General features: G+C 41.5%; 1 protein-coding gene across 1 annotated transcript in view; it reads right to left on the minus strand.

Annotated features, from left to right (window-relative positions):
• Positions 1 to 20,215, minus strand: part of mtnr1aa (melatonin receptor 1A a) — a 45,745-nt gene extending 25,530 nt beyond the window's left edge. Inside the window, exon 1 of the mRNA XM_086033898.1 lies at positions 19,707 to 20,215. Within this exon, the coding sequence (XP_085890024.1) occupies positions 19,707 to 19,905 (199 nt within the window). The 5' untranslated portion in view covers positions 19,906 to 20,215. The remainder of the gene's footprint in view (positions 1 to 19,706) is intronic.
• Between the last annotated feature and the right edge of the window lie 530 nt (positions 20,216 to 20,745).

Consider the following 20,745-nt stretch of genomic DNA (forward strand, 5'->3'; position numbering starts at 1 on the left):
TTGTTCACACTCGGGGGGGGGGGGGGGGGGGGGGGATAGCACACGCCCCCCCCCCTTCCTCGGGGTAAGTCACTAAAAATGCAACAAAGCATGATGGATTCATGAAAGGTTCCAGTCTGCTAGACTAAATCCAGGATCATTTTCAAACTGTCCAGTCTCGACACCAACAGAAATATTCCACACTTGTTATCACTTGGCAAGTCCGGATATAATTGCAGTTGTCACGGTTCGGTCCTTCCCAGGTTCGGCTCTTATCATCCGTGTTAGCGCGGTGCGGCGTGACCGGTGATTCCGACGCGGCAAGTCGACAAACGCTTGATAAAAACGTCAGGCCGCGCGCAACGAAGTGCGATGCAACATTGCCCATCGTCATTCATTGAGCATTTTGTCGGAATAAAGTTGGAACTTAATTCACTAACAAGCTACGGGCAAACGCAAATATTCTTTAGCAGCGTGTTTTTCAAACTTTTTGGAGTCAAGGCACATTTCTTTCGTTGAAAAAAAAAATCCCGCGGCACACCACTAGCCTGCCACCTGCTGGTATGGAAGAGTACTACAATGTAGCAAAGACATGATTACGCTGCCGGGCGCTAGACTGCACAGGCAACCTCAGTTAAAAATCATCTCTGGGCCAGTTATCAACGTATAATCTTATTCTGTCCATCCAAGTCACTTTTATATTGCATGTAACCCCCCCCCCCCTTTTTTTTTTTTTTGCTTTTATAGTTCAACAAAAGTGGTTAACTGGCGCTATTTTCTTCACGACACTTTTCGTCGATCTTTAAGGTAAAGTTGTTCATTCACATTGTGCATGATAAGTAAAAGTTTTCTGTTTCAACCGCTTCTTTTCCCTCACTTGCTTATCAACTCCCGACTTCAGTGGCGGCGTGCCACTGTTTGATCCCAAAGCTTCTGGTTTGAAACTGAAAATTAATTGCTCGGCCGCGGCGGCGGCAGAGTCGGCAAAGAGCGTTTTGTGTTCGGTGTCCCACTGCTGTCAGTGATATATCCATGGGCGCAGATGGCATTGGGGACGGGGGGGCTGCGGGGGGGGGAACCCCACTTGTAAAAACCACCTCTATCTGTCGCCCTCCATCTCTCCCCCGCCTCAACTTTCGCTTGTAAAGCGGCAAAGATCTCGGGTGGAACAGAGATGACTTGTATATGCCCTGTTTCAACTACTGATGCATTAAGTTCAACAAGAATGTTAGAATTGTCAATTTGGAGACAGAATTTTCCTTTTCCTGAAGACAGACCTCCAAAGTGGCAAGGCAGACGAATCTTATAAGTCTAACATTGATTTATTTTTTTTTCACTGTATGTTGGTAGGGCTGAGAAGCGCTGGGAGCACGCAGCTCCTTCGCTGTGGCGTTGAGAGCCCTAAATTCCCACTCTCGGTGGAACTTGAACACACCGTCCTTCGGTCGACGTGAGTCCCGCTCACACTGTAAAAAATGACGCGTTTGCTCGACGGTAATGAAATAAAATATCATTTTAATGATTAATTCAAACCCAGAAATGTAACTCATTCACTGCCAGACATTTCCACCCTAATGTTTGAAAAAATTAAAAGAAATATATAAATAAGTTCCTGGGATCGAATGGCCGGACTGTGAAAAGACAAGTCAATTCGTCAATGGCAGTGAATGAGTTCAACACATCCGTCACATCTGTTCTTTTTTAACGCCGAGCCAACATGTCATTTTTTTACAGTGGGAGAGAAGTGCAGCCTACAAGGAGCAGGGAGCATGCGATGCCTGTTGTCGTGTGCTGAAATAAGAAGCAAAAAATAAAATAGATAAATAAATAAAAATAAAAAAACAATAACAGCGTTTAAAAAAAAACAACAACAAATGATATAGGCTTTCATATCCTAGGGCTATGTTGAGGACATGTGGCAGTTTAATCGTTTCATAACGTTGAGTAGATGGTCTCACAAAAACAAGCGAGATGAAACGGCGTTTGCTCTTGCTCGAGAGGCTAAATGTAAAACAAAAGCATTTTTATACGGAATAGCCTATACAGTATAAAAATGTTCTTTTTTTTTTTTTTTTATGTTTGAATAATTCAAACATTAGAAGACGTGGACATTTTTCTCCTAACTCCCGTTACAAGTAGTGCAGCAGTTTGCAGACATCCTGAACTTAGAGAGGAAGACTTGACAATACAACCGGCCGTGGTTAAACACAAGTACAAGGTCAACACAGGTGAAGAAATTGTGCATGCAGTGAACCATTTAGAAATATTCGTTCTGAAATGAGAATTCCATGTTTAAATACTATTTTTTTTTTTTTTTTTTTTTTTTTACGTTAATGTGTTGATTTTGTTTGTACTACAGTTCATACACAATTGTTGAAGGTCAAAATAAAATACAATTTTTCGGTTGGTTGGCATGATGTTTTGATTGATTGCATCCCGGACAAACAACAGTTTCATCTTGTCAACTGTATGACTACAATTGATCAGGCATTTTCTTTTAACAATTCAATATTATTTCAAATAAAAATGGCTTTTATATATATATATATATATATATATATATATATATATATATATATATATATATATATATATTTAAAAAAATATATAAAATAAAATATATATATATATATATTTAAAAAAATTATAAAATAAAATATATATATATATATATATTTAAAAAAATTATAAAATAAAATATATATATATATTTTATATAAAATAAAATATATATATATATTAAAAACAATTATAAACTAATATATATATATATATATATACACACATACGCAGTTGTTATAGAGGGAGAGGGACAGACAGACAGATAGCCCCCCCCCCCCGTTCCAAAATCCTATCCGCACCCCTGGATATACCCACATTATATTTACACTTTTTTTTTTTTTTTTTTTTTTAAACCACGCCGGCACAGTATTTTCTCACATGAATAGCTGCCAACGTTGGATGCCACCCAAATGCCGCCACCACCACGCGTGAGCATCGTATCCGATCATCGCGGCGTATATGGGTCGGCGCAAGCGATGCGGCAAAACGTAGGGCGCTTTTAATTACTTTCACAAACGTGACAGGCCAATCGGAATGCGTCATAATCTCCCTCCTGAGAATTAGCGCGCCTCCGCACTGCCAAAATGTGACAGAACTCAGAAAGGATGCAGGTAAGTAGAGACCGGAGAGACACACGCTCAAGTCTAATTGAGCAAAAGAAGGCTCAAGGTGGGGAGTGGATCCAGCTTTTTTTCCGTTGCCGGTCCCTCAATTTGGAATGACCTACCTGTTAACGTTCGGCAAGCCCCGCCCACCGTCTATCTTTAAAACTAGTCTTAAAACACATTTTTATTCTTCGGCTTTCGACTCATGAGACTCGGCATTGTTTTAGTGTTTTATTGTGTTCACTGTTTGTCAACACTAAATTGACAGTCAGTACCCAATAAACAAGATTTTTATCCCGCAATCAAGTCAAATAAAAAAATAAAAATATATGCATTAAATTACGATCCACTTGTTTGGCTACTGCCAATGAATTGATTCTTGCTTCAGCAGATTGTAAAATGAGAGAAAAACACAAGTATAACACTAGTAAAATTTAACTGCTAGCAGTAAAAAGCGGATAAAGGCGCTGTTGTTGTTGTGGTCTTTCCAGACTCTCATGTGCCTCATCCGGGGCGCTTGGTTTGTTCCGAGACGAATCCCTCTGAACATTCCGAGCTGGTGGTGATTGTGTAATGCAAAGTCAGGGTAGGATTTCAGGAGGCTGGCTGTGAAATGGCCAGTGAAGCACAGGTCAAGGCTCCTTGGGACAGAACATAACAAACAATTGTTCTCCCCTTCGACAGTGACATCGCCTCAACCCTAGCCCGCAAACCCATCCGGAGAACCCGCCACTCCTAAACGCTAATCGTTAATATAACTCACAGTGGCAGCTGCACACCTGAACCTGAAAGTTCTAATCCTAAACCCAACCTGTAAAGGTAACCTCTCAAATTAACCCTAACCATGACACCTCCACTTCTAAACCCCAACACTAATCCTAACCTATAAACCTCTAACCATAGTCTAATACTCTAACCTCTAAACCTAGCCACATAATCCACATCCTATTCCGAACAGAACACTTAGGCTAGGTTGACGCCGCAGGTTTTAATGCTCAATTCGGATTTTTTTTCCCAAAAAACGATTTTTTTTCCCAAAAAACGATTTTTTTTCCCAAAAAATGATTTTTTTCCCAAATAAACGATTTTTTTTCCAAAAAAAAACGATTTTTTGGTGTGTAAGCGTTCATATTACGTTATGAATGTGACTTCGGTTTTGTCTGCTGTATGAACACATTGCGAAGTCAAAGTGGCCCGCATGCGCAGAAGAAGAGACGACGTCACACCCGACGATGTGTTTGCGGCAGTAAATGTGGTCCAGCGTGCCGGGGCATTTATGCAGTCAAGTGATTAGGTCGCAGGTAGAAATAAATTTCAGTATTTGGGGGAAATTATGAGGCGAGGCTTTAATATCTCATTTCATGGAGACATCACTAACGATGACGTCACGTCATAACGGTGCGTAAAAAAAGAATCAATCTGAGCCGTGGCTGAATTACTACGATCGCCATAGACGTCCATTTTATGCTTCATGTTTCAAGTGGGATGAAATTAAAGTAAAATATAAAGTCAATAGTGTTACTCAAAACAACTTTGCACATTCGATCCCCTGCTGCCAGCAGTTTGCTTCTGCCTGCGCGGAGGGCATTTTGGGCTCCGGATGACACCAATGTCGGATAGATGCGACCTGGCCGTTCAGGACCACATACAAAAGCGACCCAGGTCGCATTTGAAAAAAATCGGAATTGAGACGTTCAGACTGTCATAAAAAAAATCAGATACAGGTCGCATATGGGCAAAATAATCCGATCTGGGTCGCATTTGCCTGCGGGTGACACTTCCACTCCTAACCCTCACCCTGACCCTAAAATCGACAAACTCGATGTGCCACCTTTACTTCTGCACCCTAAAGCAAATTGGTAAAGATAATCCCATAATCCCAACTCCAAGGCTAACAATAAAAGTGAGACGCACATACCCTCACCGCATTGTGACGCCCCCAATCCTAAACCCCAATTCTAACCTAGGATCCAACCCATCTCCCTCACCATAATATATCTCGAACGCTAAAGCTAACCCTATAGCGCGAACCCTAGCAGTGAAACCTCCACCTCTCAATCCTATCCTGAACCCTAAAACCTAAATCTTACCTCTAACCTGTCCTTCCTAATCCAGTTGCTCTCGGTTCAGATCGTGAGACCAGCTTGATAAAGACAACATGAGCTCTCTCTCTCTCCCCTGCCTTTGTTTTGTGTCAGCTAAATCCAATGGCGTGCGAGCCACGCCGAGGCCCTAGACGCTTGCTCTGCCTGGCTGAATGGAGCTCCATTCACTGGAGCGACATCAAATGACATTCATGTGTCTACCGGAATAATCGTCATTGCACACCGTTGCCATTAATCACACCCTCTTCTCGGGCTAAGTGACGTGGCTAGCTGACGATAGCGCTTCATTATACTCTACCACCATGTGACCAGGTGATGTAACTTTAGCCACATTGAAAAAACACATATATATATATATATATATATATATATATATATATATATATATATCACAAAACTAAGATGGTAGTGTTACATTTTAGGCACAACAACCATCAAATACCACAAAATAACGTCACACCAGATGGTTCAAACTCAAAAAAATGGTGTCTCAATTCTTCCCCATTTTTGAAGCCTGATGTCACGTTTGCGGGATGGACGACACAAATGCAGGGAGGCAGAAGAAGCAGAAAGAAAACAACATTAAAAGAAAACATTTATTAACAAAAACGTGGACAAACAAATCTTGAAAAGTCCAAAACTCAAAGTAGCAAAGAAACACTAAGAAACAAAACGTAACACTGGGAGAAACAAAACAACCTGACAGCGGCAATGATCCGGGCAAGGGCGGAACAAAAACTAGGAACTTAAATACAAGCATACTGACAAGACAACGAGAAACACCTGGACGAGACACACAAGGGAGGGGGGAGCTGATTGGCTAACACAAGGAGGTGGAATGCACACAGGTGGACACAATAATCCCTGACGAGACAGGCACAGAAATAATGAGAAAACAAAACTAAAAAAGCCCAAACATAACACCTGATTTCATATCCTTGACTTAATTCATTCAAATTTACATACAATAACACCTGCTTTTGTTCAAAATCCAAATCGTGTACCTTTGTTCGCACTCGGGCATGTTTACCATGTGTCGAATTTAGCAGCTGTCCACACAATATGACATCGTTTACGACGGTTTGAGCTTCACAAACCCGGGCGTATTTTTCAGGGAAATGGGTGGTGCCGCTATGCTACGCTAAGTAGTAGCCATGTGGAAGTGTTGTGTTAAACATTCTACGCTAGGCACAGCCGACTGCATTTCTTTCCCCATGAGTGCCCGGCTTTAACAGTCATGCAATGTGACGCATTCACAGCTGGAAGCTGCTGAATAGCGCACGCACTCTTCTTCTTCACTGCCGGCCGCCGAGCAGCGGCGTCCGACTAAGCGCTTCGTTCAAGGTCACCTTGGGAAAATAACGCCACCGTGGCGTTGCCCCTTTGCTGGAGCGGGGGGGGGGGTGGATTCAAACCGGCGCCCGTCTCGCCTCGTCCCGCGGCGAGACGGGCGAGAGCCGTGCGCGTGCATGCCGCGGAGTCGTTAGCGCTCCGCGGTATGCATGTGTTATGCATAATTCCCCTTGGATGAGCATTCGCTTTTTACTTGATCTCACTGCCCTGAGCATCAGCAACGTGCGTCATGCCGAGCTCCCGTCAAGCAGAAACAAGTTTTCACTGTAGAGTATTGTAAATACATAAAAATAGCCCGGCAACGACAGGAATGGTTGGAAGGGGGAGGGGGGGGGGGGGAGGAGTAAATGTCGGCTCACGCGAATGTATGGTTTTATTAAGGGTGCTTTTTTTTTTTTTTTTTCTATTCAAAAAAAAAATAGAATATCCGAGTCAAAGACAGAGCGAGAGCCTGATAAAGGAAGCTGATGGGGTGTGAGTGGGGTGGGGGTCGCCCCCGTTAAAGAGCCTGTTGTCACGGCATGACCGCAACATCAAAAATGACAGGAAAATGTAACGCTAGCATCGCAGCGGTTGCTGTCAGCAAATCCTGCGAGGCCTCAGCTCGGAAAGAGTCAAAGGGATGTCGTTTGGCGATTTCCTTTCACTTGGGTTTACTCCAATGAGACGGATTGCCAACATGGACCATAGATCTGAGCATCCAAGGTTTATTAACCCTGTGGTTTTTTTTCTGAGGTCGTTAGGAAGAAAAAAAAAAAAAGCCAGCCTCCGAAGACTATTTGGCTTAGCTAGCATCCTGAAATTTGGTAGGTGTGTCTGTCATAGGTTGACTCACAAAAGTCTCTCAAGAAAGCAATGCCTGAAAAGAAACAGGAAACTGGTACCAAATCGAAACTATGCAGACTAGACATGGGAGACGATAAGTTGCAAACGTTTTCACTTTCGCCAATGTGTTTCGACATAGTAAGGCGTCAAATTTTGACGACTCGACACAAAACAAGAAAAACTGTCTTTTTCCTGGAATTGTCCTGGAAAATCCTTCTCAGGATCTTGTCCAATCGCTACCAAATTTAAACTTTGTCCATGAGACGGATGGGCGACGATAAATTGCGAAACAGTTGACTTTTCGCCGTAGCGTTTTGGCGGGGCATGGCGGCCGCTAACCCTAAATTTTGATGACTTGCCATAAAACAAGAAAAACACCCATTCCAAATAATTTTTTTTTTTTTTTTTTTACAATTCAGCCACCGAAGCCAGTTCCACTTGTCAACATGAAATTTTGTAGGCATGTCTATCACGGGCAGACCTACAAAAAAAAGTCTCAAGAACCCATGCCGTAAAATGAACATGAAGTCAGCCATTTTGGTTGAAAGTTGCCATTTTCATCTTACGTGGGCCATTCCCAGGTTCTTCAAAGACTTGCTACCAAATTTAAACTTTTGCGCACTTCACAAATGGGTGACGGCAAATTGCAAAATATTTTGGTCGTTTTGCCAACACTGTGAACTTTGACTGACTCGCCGTGAAAGGCAAAATCCTAATACGCCAACCAGGTCGGCTCATGACCGATCGTCTTGTATATGGTGACGGTCCCACCGCGAAGAGACGCAAGGGCGCCCCCTAATGCGGGAATCGTAAGGGCTTTGGGCGCGGAGGAATGAGTTTGATGCAAAGCATTACCGTCAAGAGCTCCTCCACAGGTATGAGGCCTGACACCATGAGATCTTTGGACCTCAGCGGGGGGGGGGGGGTGTTGGATCAGCTCGATGCAAACAGACAGGGTGTCATGTAATATGAAGCCGGCGAGGTCAAAAGGGAAAAGGAACGGAGCGACTGGAAAAATAAGGGAGGGCCGGCGGGGTGAAAACTCTCAGCAGAATGTAAAACCATAAAAAGACAAAACCGGGAAAAAGAGAGGCGTTTTCCCACTGGCGCTATCTGAGGGGGGGGGGGGGGGTGGACGCGTAATATCGCGGCGGGCGGGTACGCAAAGTATATCTTAAGAAGGGATTACCAACGGGCACGTCGTGTGTACAGATAATCCTGCAAATATGAGAAAATCATAAAATGGTCTGGGAGCTGATAGGAGCGCTTGCTGGCTTGGCGTTTCCCGTCTATTCGACCTCAAAAAAAAATATAAGATCAAAAAATGGAGTGAGAAAAAAAAAAAGAAAAAACACAAGCCGACGTGCTCGGGAATATCCCGTCAAACAGTGAAAAGACAGCATTGACGTCAAAGTCTATCTCTCAGCATTCTAGTGTAATGCTGCTACAAAAAAAAAAAATGAAATAAAAAAACGGACTCCCTATGGTTGAGACATTCTTTAGCGTGATTTATGGCAACACAATAGCTCAACGCTTTAAACTCAACCAAGGAACGACATGTGTGACTCACTGGGACAAGTGAGCTTTTACTCACTTAGCCCACTTTTTAAAATTCTTTGCCTTACCTGCAAGCTCAAGTCATCGTATTCGTTTGGCAAAAATTCAAATTTGGTCTCATATTTCCATGCAACATTTTTGTATTTTTGGTTCAATATGTATGCAGTGTATCGTCGCTGTCCTGTGAAAAACACTTATGTCCATTTTTTTTTTCAATTGTCTTATTTTTAATGGTGTTACAGACATCGCATTAACGTGAAAATTAAAAAATCTCGACATATACTTTTTTTTTTTTTTTCTATATTAATTCCAAGATTTTACTCAAGTAAATATCGGTTCCAAGCTTCGTAAAAATTGTGGTTGGAAAATACGATTAATCGCGATCAATTATGAATTTTTTTCGATTCGTTTAAAAAAAATGTAATCGCTCGACAGCATATATATATATATATATATATATATATATATATATATATATATATATATATATATATATATATATATATATATATAGTGTCTATAGTAGTACATTGTGCAAGGAAGTGCAGTCCATATGTTTACATACCGTACTTATTTCATGAAATATGAAAAGTTGAAGTGATAAAGCCACAGATTTGTATGCATTTGCATCATTATTGAAATCGGATTTATTGATTACCGACGTAAACTTGCAACGCACTCGTTTGGTCGAATTTTGTGAAGTTGTCAAAACGAACGCTTAAAAGACCGCAAGTCGCAGTGTTTAGCAAAGTAACGACACTTATGTGTAATAAATCTGATAAATTCCTGTCCTGCAGATGTATTGCTTGCCTTTGTTAAAAACGCACACAGACACACATTTGTGAATGCCCAAATATGCTGTGGTTCATTGTACACACGCGTATATAGGGCATCGAGATTTATTTTCCATGTAAAGTATGTTCCTTGGCTGAAATATCGGGGAAACGCTGAGCTCCTCGTCAGAATATCTGACATGCCGTCTCGTATTAACAAACATTGCAATCCTCCAAAAACCGTACCGTGGAATCCACTGCGTTTATTATAACTCGTCTCCGCTTTCTCGCCACGCATCTGTTTTACCGAAGACAAGGTTGTCCAAACAAAAGATACCATCGAGCAGCGCAGGGAACTGTCGCGCAGAGATCAGCCGCCTCATTAGATCTTTGCCTTAATCGACAACATTTTAATCCCTGAGACGGTGTCACTAGGCACGGGCGCACGTAATTAGCGGCCGAACCTTTCACACGTTTTCGGCGTGCTGCGGGAAGGTTATCAGGTCCAAAGACACTCGGAACCATCAAGAGCAAGGGGCTATTAACGGATCTGTAGTTTGCAATTAAATGCCCCCGGGGTAAAGAAAGACCAAGCTCCTTATCGCGGCTCTCCCACTTGCCATAAATTAATTGTCGAGTCATAACCCGCAGGCTCTTGCGGGTTGGCTAATTAGTCCGGAGTTTTTTTTTTTTTTTTTTTTTTTCACCTGCTGGGCTATCTCCCGTCCGAGGCGTCGTCGTTAAGCCGCCGCGCCACGCCGCGCCACGCCGCGCCCGCCTCTGATACTTATTGTGGCATTCAACGGCGTGGCGGGGCCGAACCCGGCGAGCGGGCCTCGGGAACAGCGGGTGTAAGCGGCCAAATATGCACTTTTAATTAAATAACACCTGCGTACCTTCTGTTTATCCTACCGAGAGCTGGCGGATAAAGACGCACGGCGGTATCATGTTCCCGACCGATACTGCGGGATTTGCAGCCGCGCCGTTGGGTTTATTTGGCTAGTCTGGCATGATAATGTGCTAAAAACATACAGTGGAAACATTACTACTTGTACAAATGTTAGCGTGAGGCTGAGTGCTTTGGTTTGTTTATGGAAAATACTGGAAATACTGCACGTGGTTTTAATGACCTTTTAAGCATTTCATTTCGAAAAAAAAAACCCAGCACAATACCACACGGCCATAGAATGACAACGACGCAAATTTCACAACGGTATCACGATATGACAATTTTTTTCCACAACGGTATGAGGATATGGTGATCGTCTGACAATAGTATCACTATACAACACAATAGTAAATGGGGAAAGCCTTGCAAAATTGTCAAATATTTGAAAATTTATCATGATAGTTTGACTTTTACAAACAGCGATAGTTTGACAAAGGCATCATGATACAGCGATAGCTTCACAATTTGTATCATGATATGAGGTTGTTTTTTTTACAGTAGTAAACGGCAATGGTTTGACAATAGTATCAAAATACGGCGGTTGTTTGACAATTGTATCAAGTGCTGCAACCAACCATTATTTTAATAATCAATCTGTCGATTAATCGATTAATTGGATTTTTTTAAAAAAACGTCTTTTAATTTCCATCCTTTAATTCCAAAACCTAACATTATTTCAAACTGATTATTGATGACTCAGGTTACTGGTTTGGTTCGTAACATGTCAGAAGATAAGCAAAAATGTTGATCGTTGTATTCCAAGTTAAAAGCAAATGTTTTATTTTGATGCCAGACAAGGATCATCAGTAGAGCACTACAGAAATCAGATATTTACTGGGAGCGAGTTTAAGCCCTACAGCTAGCTCAGCTGCTACTCATGAGACCGATTTTCCTCCATCAACTAAGTGGAAAATTAACACTCAATCAATCAATAAATGGCCACTTTTGAGAATATTGTTAACAGAATGTGAGAATGATTCCATGTCAATGATGAATGAGTGAAGGTAGCTGAGAGGAAGCGATCTTCCTGGAGTCTTTTTTGAACGTCGAGGTGAAGCCGAAGGGGGGGGGGGGGGGGCACGGCCAGGCTGACAAAAGAGGCAGCCCTTGTCATCACAGCCCATGCACCGCCGCCATATGCCCTAGCCGCGACGCCACCCACCCCCTCCCCGTCCGTCCCCCTTGATACCGCTACTGCTGGCACCAGGCCCGGTGTGCAGTGTAGCTGAACAATGGCCGCCAGGCTGTTCAAACACAAATTAATATTGTCCACAACTAGGTTTATGTGACGGGCACGAACTTGGGAACGCGACGACATAATAATAAGGTACCACGGACAGCTGGATTAAAAGGAGTAGTAATGATACAGTACAGTGTGAAGCGAATCGCGTTGACCTCCGCCAAGGCCACCGTTTTTGCATAGTCCAAAATGGAACGGTTCTGACGTTAAACAATACTGAATTTGGTAAAAGATTTCAGGAACAATTCACCTATAAAGTTGCGCAAAATGTGGGAACCGTCATGTTTGTTCGGTGCTTAAGCGCCCGACTGATTTTTTGGCAGACCGATGCAGATTCTGATATTTATTTTGCGATCGATTCCGATAGCCGATCAATCCGTAGATTCATTTTAAAAATATATAATGACTAAAACGACTTCTTTTTTGGTCCCTTAACGCTTACAACAATAGAGATATTAATTACAGGCAAAGTAGGTGACTTTTTCACCATAATTTGTCCCTTCAAAATTGTTTAACTTTGCAACAGAGAAAAAAAATGGGCAAAATTAAACCGATTTTTTGCAAAAATTGGTCAAGTTTTGGGAGGTGGAAATTTTGGTCGCGATACAGTGACGGTTTGACAACAGTATACGGTGATAGTTTGACAATATCACGATACAGCGATGATTTGACAGTAGTATCACGATACAATGTATCAAAAATGTGTTTGCTTCCAGTTGGATTTTTTTGTATAATGCTACTAACACCAAAAAAAAAAATGCTAAAAATGTGACCTCCTTGTTGGAGGTATTACTAAAAAAAGATCCTTCAGCAAGAAAAAAAAAAACCCCAAAACAAATCCATTGCACCTTCAAAAATCACCCGTGTGCAAAATGGGTTGATGTGATAAAAATCAGGTGTAATGGCTGAGTGTTCCTCACAAAGCCTTTGAAATTCCTCAAGCAGGAAACATACGTTGGACACAAGAGGATTTGTTTTCCTTTCACTCATCCATTTATGCTTTCATGATCCAATTTCCGTTGAGGATCTTCCCAAAACAAAGCCACTGGATATTTAGAAAACCCTGGAACGTTCCATTTTTTATAGGAGACGTCGGCAAATGCTGCATAATTCTGCATGACTGTTTTTCTTTTTTTTTTTTGTGTGTGTGTGTGTGTGTGTGAAATATTCATTACGCCAAGAGCAATGAGAACGTCAGAGTTTTTTTTTTTTTTTTTTTTTTTTTTAATGAACGGGAAACGGCCGGAAATAACATCCCAGCCGGCACGCCGCCAAGTCACGCAATAGCTGAGAGGGTTGAACTTGCGTGCCGCATCAAACAAAACAGTGACGGCGACGCTGGGACAACAAAAACAAACTCCGGGCTTTGTGTTTTCCTGCGCGCGAGCCTAGCTCGCGAACACATCACTTTCGCATATTCTCTTTTGATTTTTTTTTTTTTTTTTTTTATGAATGATGAGCGCAAACAGCTACAAACGGGTACATTGTTAAGTTCAGTCAAGGGACATTATGACTCGGGTCTTGATTTTGTTCACACTGACAATCTGTTATACATCATATTTCAACTGGATCAACTGATTATTACTATGCCCGTCGATAGTGGTACCAAATGTTTCATTTCTATAGGAACAATTTCAAATCTATACTTTTTAAAGTTGACAGGACAGCTTTAGAGGGAGCTTGTCAATTGTTACCCTCCATCAGATGACGCTACGGCAAAGAGTACTTAGTTACGATATTTCGTAAGTTTCCGATCCGTTCTACGTTTTATAACCGATCGATTGATTGTGTCCATCCCCCTTGCTACCAAATGGTGAATTTTTCTAAATTGAAATGCAACTTCAAAATGTCACCCTCTTTGCTGCTTTTTAGACTCGAAAGGGTAGCTCTACAGATGTCACTTTTACAGTATATTGTTAAATTTCGTCAAATGGCGCCGCTACGTAGTGAATAGGTTCATCACGAGTGTCAGATTACGATCCGTGATGTAGTTCAAAAACGATTAATAAATAGGTTATCATGCCTTTAGCAAGTGGTTGGAAAAACATTACATTTGTTACTCCAACGGAGAAAGAAACGTCGGCCTTGTCAGGTTTTTTTTAAGACTGGACAAGGAAGTCTTTTTATTATTTTATTTTAGGGGACAGGGACCGGGCCGGCCAATTGACACCTGTTGAAATGCAATGGGGGTCAAATATATATATATATATATATATATATATATATATATATATATATATATATATATATATATATATATTTATTTTTAAACCCCACCAAAATACCTCTTCAAACTTCAAAAATACTGAGAAACATTCACTATGCATTTTCCAGGAACAACAGGTAGGAAATGGTGGCGAACTGGTGGGGGATACGAAAAATAAATAAATAAATAAATATTTATTTATTTATTTATTTATTTATTTTAACACATTCACTGCCAGATATTTTTAGACCCTCTTTTACCCTAACTTTGCAAAAATTTGAAAAAAATATATAAATAAGTTCCTGGGTTTGAATGGCTGGGCTGTGAAAAGACAAGAAAATTCACCAATGGCAGTGAAGGTGTTAATTAAAAAAAAGAAAATACACAAAAAATCTACGACTATGCGAATACACGGGTGCCGAACTGCGTGTATGTTGGGGTCCACTGTATTGTTGAATTAGATCAAGTGAAGCTACTCTTACTTTTGGACTAGTATTTTTTTTTTTTTTTTTTTTCAGATTTTTATTTTTTATGATTGGTCATATATTTTGAAAACGTTGACATTTGATGAATTCATGTTGACTTTGATGAACGAATGAAAAATAAATAACCAATCAATCATTCATGAAACGAATCCATACATTATTTATGTATTTTTTTGTGCTATAGTGTGTTCCGTTCCCAGCGTACATTCCATTCGTCTTTTAATATTATTATCTTAATATTTGTAGTTAACAGCCGGGAAAGATTTGAGTTGAAGTCGAGCCCGACTCCCCGGTCGAGTACGACCGAATAAGTTAACTTGCCGGCAGTGTTTCCACGCTGCTAAATCGCCTCTAATATACCTGTCATGCTGCAGATAAGGACTTCACCGATTCGGGCGTAAACGAGAGAAAAAAAAACTTGACAAAAGACGTCAACGTTGAACCTAAATCTGGGAACGCCGCGTGCAGAGTGGTGACATTGTCGCAGGTGTCAGAAATTTTCGATGCTATCTCTGTCTTGCTAACTGTGACAGAAAAGGCTATCTGATAGTGTGGATTTTTTTTTTTTTTTTTTTACTTTGAAAAGCGTCAACTCATTGATGTGACGCATACAATTAGCAGGAATAAACTAGAAAGAGAAGCCCGAGGAGAATCCATTTAATTTTGGTCAGGATCTGAATGAAATAAAGTTATTTAGTTAAACTGTTCTGAATCGACAGTTATTTATATACAAAACCATGAGTTATTATTGGCAATAGTTTACATCAAGAACGGTGTCAGGAAGATTTGACGCCGTTTTGAAATAGTTATAGCAATAGTTTTAGAATAGGATTATGATATGGCAATAGTTTGACAGTAGCATCAGGAGACATTTTACAATTGTAATGTTCTGTATGCCCATCGGAATATTGTAATGTTTGGTTTGGTTTAACATTTTGGTGTTTCAATTAGGGCTGGGCGATATGACCGAAAAGTACATCACGATATAAATGTTTGCATATTGGTCGATATCAATATATTGATATTGATTTTTTTTTTTTTCCTTTTTTGAACTATTGAAAAATAATGGTACTAAAGGTACTAAAGAATACTTTGACAAGTATGTTTGTTTAGTTAAGTATATTTTAATATGTGCGGAGGGGTAAAACGAAAAATAATCAAATTTGTATCTGTCCCTATGGCAGTTTTTCACCTAACACCGGCGGCCAGACACGTATCGCCTTCGATTAACACGGGTTCAATGAACTGCCCATTCTTCCAAACGCGGATCCGCTAAAGCCACGTGTGACGGAAACACGACCGAAAACGATGTCAATCCATCTGTCTGCCAATTTGCATACAATTCCGCATTTCCATAGAGACGAAAAACTGGGCTCGCCGTCAGTTAGGCACGCGCGTGGCCCACCCGATCTGCGATTGGAGAGCGGCGCCTCGGAGGCACGGCGTCCTGGGACAGCGGCGGCGACGAAACACAATTAAACAATTACTCAATCACTTGCCGGAGATTGTCGGAACTTTTCCATTCTGGGGCCGTTTCATTATTGCCAAGTTAACTGCGCGTGCCGTTGAACTCTGGCGAAGGAGCTCGGCTGCTTTACGACCCCCTTACATGTAATTAGCCGTAATTAATGGTACTACTTCAAAAGAGGCCATTCCCTCTATGTACCTCGTGTGCCCCCCACCCCACTCCCCCATCTTCCCTCTTGTGGCACACTTCAATGCCTTAATGTTGGGTTAATACTCAAGGCTGACAAATGCACACATTGCAGTACTAGAGCAACCAATGTGGACTCGAAGGAGGTCTACACACTGTGGACACACCACAGACTTCTCAGGATGCTAACCTAATTGAGTAAGAAATGATCTTCATCCATCTGTTTTTCTAAAAGTCCAAGTCCCACACTCTAAAAACAGTTGGGTTGGAAATAACACAATTTGGGGTCAAAAAAGGTCCACTACTTTTTCTGGATTGTTTTTGCAGAAAACAACCAAAAAAATGGGTAGTTTTGTACAAAACAACCCCCAAAACTGGGCTGTTTTGTACAAACCAACGCAAGGTGGGTCAAATTGACCCAATTTGTGGATTGTTCCAATTTTGACCCAAACTTGTGTTATTTTTAACCCAACTGTTTTTAGAGTGATCAGAGTGACATTTTTTTTTTTTTTGTGAGCATGAGCATTCTGACTTCTTTGACTTTTGAAAAGAACACTAACGAGATAAGCGCAAATGACTTGTGGAAAGTGTTTACGTGGTATGTTTTGTTTGTTGCTCTTTGTCGCGAGTGTTTCAAACAGTCGGTGGACTGACAAACAAATGGAGAAGACGTTCAGATCCCCTTTGGAATCGAAATGCTAATGCTAAAAATCAGAGCTGGGCATTCCGCCTATGTGACGGACCGGTTCGTCTATCCGCCTAGGACTGGCGCCCATTTTGCCGACGGTTGACGAATGACGGGAACATTTTTAAAATAGACGGACTAGGCATAAAAGTAAATCTTAAAAGTAATCAACTGCAATGCAAAAGTAGCAATCCAAGAGTTCACAAAGAACGTTCGGGTGGTTGCTGTTCTGCTAAATCGCAGTGTGTAGCTATCGGGATTTCTCGGTGTGGGTGTTAATTGGAACCGAACATAACTAAACAACCAATGAAAAATTGTTTACTACGATCTTAACAGTTAGCTCCATTGGTCTTTTCAGAGCACACCTCCTGCATTCGCACAGTGATAACACGATCGTTGTTATCGATCGTTGCTTGTTTGTACACCATGGTTACCAAAATGCATGTTTTTGAGCAGAAACTTGACAACAAAGTGATTTGACTATATTAGCCATTAAACTATGATGCGGATTTCCAGGTGAAATCTTCAAAAATTAAAATATCACAACGTTGTTGCCATAGCTGTGGAAACCCGTCATTGCTAGCTGACGACAGACGATGCTGAAGAACAGTTATTTCAGGCCAGCAATATTTCATTTGAACACTCAAAACCAAGTCAGAAGACAGTTCAGTTCCTCTTAAAATAAGTCAACGTAGATGAAAAACATCATTAGATCAGACCCCCCAGCTCAGAACTGCATCAATTGACCGGAGGGTGGCGAACGTCACGGGAAGCATTAATGCCCGGATGCGGCGGGCTTCCCCCTTTGGCTTCAGACTGCCAATAATTGCTTCAGTTGTTGCTCTTTGCGCGGTTCTCTGTGCTCGCTCGCTCGCTCGCTTTAGGGTCAGTGAAATTACCTCCGCTTCAAAAAGTAGGCTACGGCCGGTCCACGCGAGCCGCCCGCCACAAAAAGGGCCGAATATACGGAACGTATACATCCTCAACTGGAAGGTGACGAGAGAACTGGGGGTGGAAACAAATACAACAATCATAAAACCGAATGGCAGAATAGCTAGCTTTGCAAGGTGACAAGGGATGTGGAGCTTGAAAAGAAAGAAAGTTGGCTCCCATTACTTGTCACGTTTAATAGCAAATACCTTAAAGTTATGAGCCTAGGTTGACTTAATTCAACCAAAATCACAAAACATTGACTCAAGAGTCCTAAAGGTGACAATGGAAAAAATTGGTGCAGTCTAGGCCTGATGACTTAGTGTCAAATACGTAGAATTGTTAAACAGCAAGACCCTAAAAAATTATGACACTAAATTGACTTAATTCACCCCAAATCACATCAGCATTGATTCAAGAGTCTAAAAGATGACAATTGACGGGGATTTGACGGAAATAATAAATTAAAGAATGAAGTCACTAAAGTGTTTGACGAGCTAACTTTGAATACTCCGAAATCGGCAAAAAATGGACAATCGCGACACCACCTTGATTTAATCAAACCCAAATCACAAAAGAGACAAAAGAATCAAAAAGGTGACTTTAGTTTAAACCAAAAGTATGTTTAGTTAGTGTTTGACAAGTCGGGGTCAAATACATGCTGAATTGTGTGAAAACCTTTGTTGCGACACCAATGTGACCAAATTCATCCCAAATCCCAACAGAAGACCAAAAAAGTCAAAAATATGGCAAAGGATAGGGAATTGAAACTACAGACAAGTAAATCAAGACTTCACTAAAGAAAAATTGTAGGCGGTGCCAAACTGTACTCCCATTTTTGGCCTCTTGGTCAAGTCATTTTTAACTTACAAAAAACAAGAAAATACCAGCGTGCCTGCTAAAAATTGTGATTTCTCATTATTTTTGTGTAGATTCAAGTCATCCAGGTCATGGTAATCCACAATTTTTGAATCAAGGCAACTGGACTTTTACTGTCTGTTAAATTTGTTTTTTTTTTATGGAAGGGTATTGCTGCCACACCATGAAAAAAACCCAAGTTACATTTCACGTTATGTTGTGATAAATTTCACGTTTTAACATGAAAGGTTTCCCATTTTAACGTGATCACATTAAAAGATAAGTGTGGCTTCCACATTCGACAAAACAACAAAGTTCAGTTTGAGGTCAGAATGTCTTCTTTTTAAATCTTAAATATTTTTAAACACATAGCCTTCCTTTTCAACAGTATTGTAGGAGAGCAGTGTGGTAGTAGTACTAGTAGTAACTTTGATTTATAAGACACAAAAAGGACTACGCAAGTTACCTGAATCGACAGTCAAGCTTATCAAGTTTTAATATGAAAATTATCACACTAAAATGTGAAAACCATCACATTAAAAAAATGAAATGTATCATGATAAAACGTGAACTCTATAGTGTAAAAAAATTTAACAATAAATCCATCACATTAAAACGTTATCTTAACGTTAACTTATCACGTTGTAACGTGATATTGATTTTGTTCCCCCTTTTTTAATTGTCTTTTGAGAACATTAAAACATTACTTGGACGCTTAATTTACTTGCTAATTAGTCAAATTTAGGCAAAAATCGTATAATGCCTCTCTCCTAACTTCTCAAATCGACCTCCAATCACAGTGACGTCGAGTAAAGAGTCACTAAATTCCTGAAAACGAACCGAAATGTGCTATTTCCCATCGTTAAAAGACTGTCACAAAGTTTTAGTGTTTCGCAGCTTTCGCTCCAAATTGCGCGCGGTGCTCCGGAATGCGACCCACCTGCGTTCCGGAGCTTCTTGTTCCGATAGACGGAGAAGATGACCAGCAGGTTGCCCAGGATGTCCACAACGATGGTGAAGATGAGGAAGCAGCCCAAAGTTGTGGTGACCCACGGCGGGCGGTTGAGAACGGCGGCGGCGGTGTCGTCGTCGTCGGGGTCCGGCGCGGTGCTGTTCACCTCAGACCCATTTGTGACCATTGTACAGGGAGGACGAACTTTATTGTCCCGAAAGCGAGCGAGCGAGCCGTGGGGCCGGCCGGCGGGGGTCTCGGCGAGCTATCGGCGGGATCCCGCTGCCAACGCCGGGACTCGGTCGCCTGGCGCGGCTCCGGTCCTCATCCTCCACCGCCTCCTTCTTCGCCCTTTCCCGGCTTGAGTGACGGCGAGTGGACTTGTGGTTCCTCCTTGCACCATCCCCTCTTGTTCTTCTCCCTCCCTCGCGCCACGCGGCGTGTCTCTCCTCTCCAGAGTCCACGCGTGCTGTGTGTGACAACTTCCACACGCCAGAAGCACCACGTTGGGGACTGTATGGGGGGTGGGAGGGGTGGGGATGGGGGTGGTTGTCGGGCGTTTGGTGTTGGGGGGGGGTAGGCCGTTGGGGGCACTTGCACCCTGAGACCGAGCGGAGGAACTGCAGGCTTCATTCATGGCGCTCAGCCATTCATCTTTTCCACGATGGCGCCTTCTTCATTCAAGTTTTTTTTTTTCTTCTCTTTCATGGAAAACGCCAGCAGACAACACAACAAACAGGGACCTGTCTGCATAACCTGCGTCTCAATTAATTCCCCCAGCTCTGTGAAATGTCGACATAAAAAAACACTTTAATCCCGGTTGGACACACAAACTTGATTTGTTTACATTTTGGAGCAGTTTCTCTAAAGGAATGAATAATGTGTCTAAATTAATGTAAATGTAACGTGGAATTTTATGGATGTTAAGCCTTTTCCTCTCTATAGATGCTCACTATAGAGAAAACATTGCCTTATCAGAAAAACGTGATCAATCATCACCACAAATATGTAAACGTGTCACATATTA

This window comes from Filicampus tigris, chromosome 6, assembly GCF_054856515.1.
Source record: "Filicampus tigris isolate MCC_2025a chromosome 6, RoL_Ftig_1.0, whole genome shotgun sequence".
Classification (NCBI taxonomy): Eukaryota; Metazoa; Chordata; class Actinopteri; order Syngnathiformes; family Syngnathidae; genus Filicampus; species Filicampus tigris.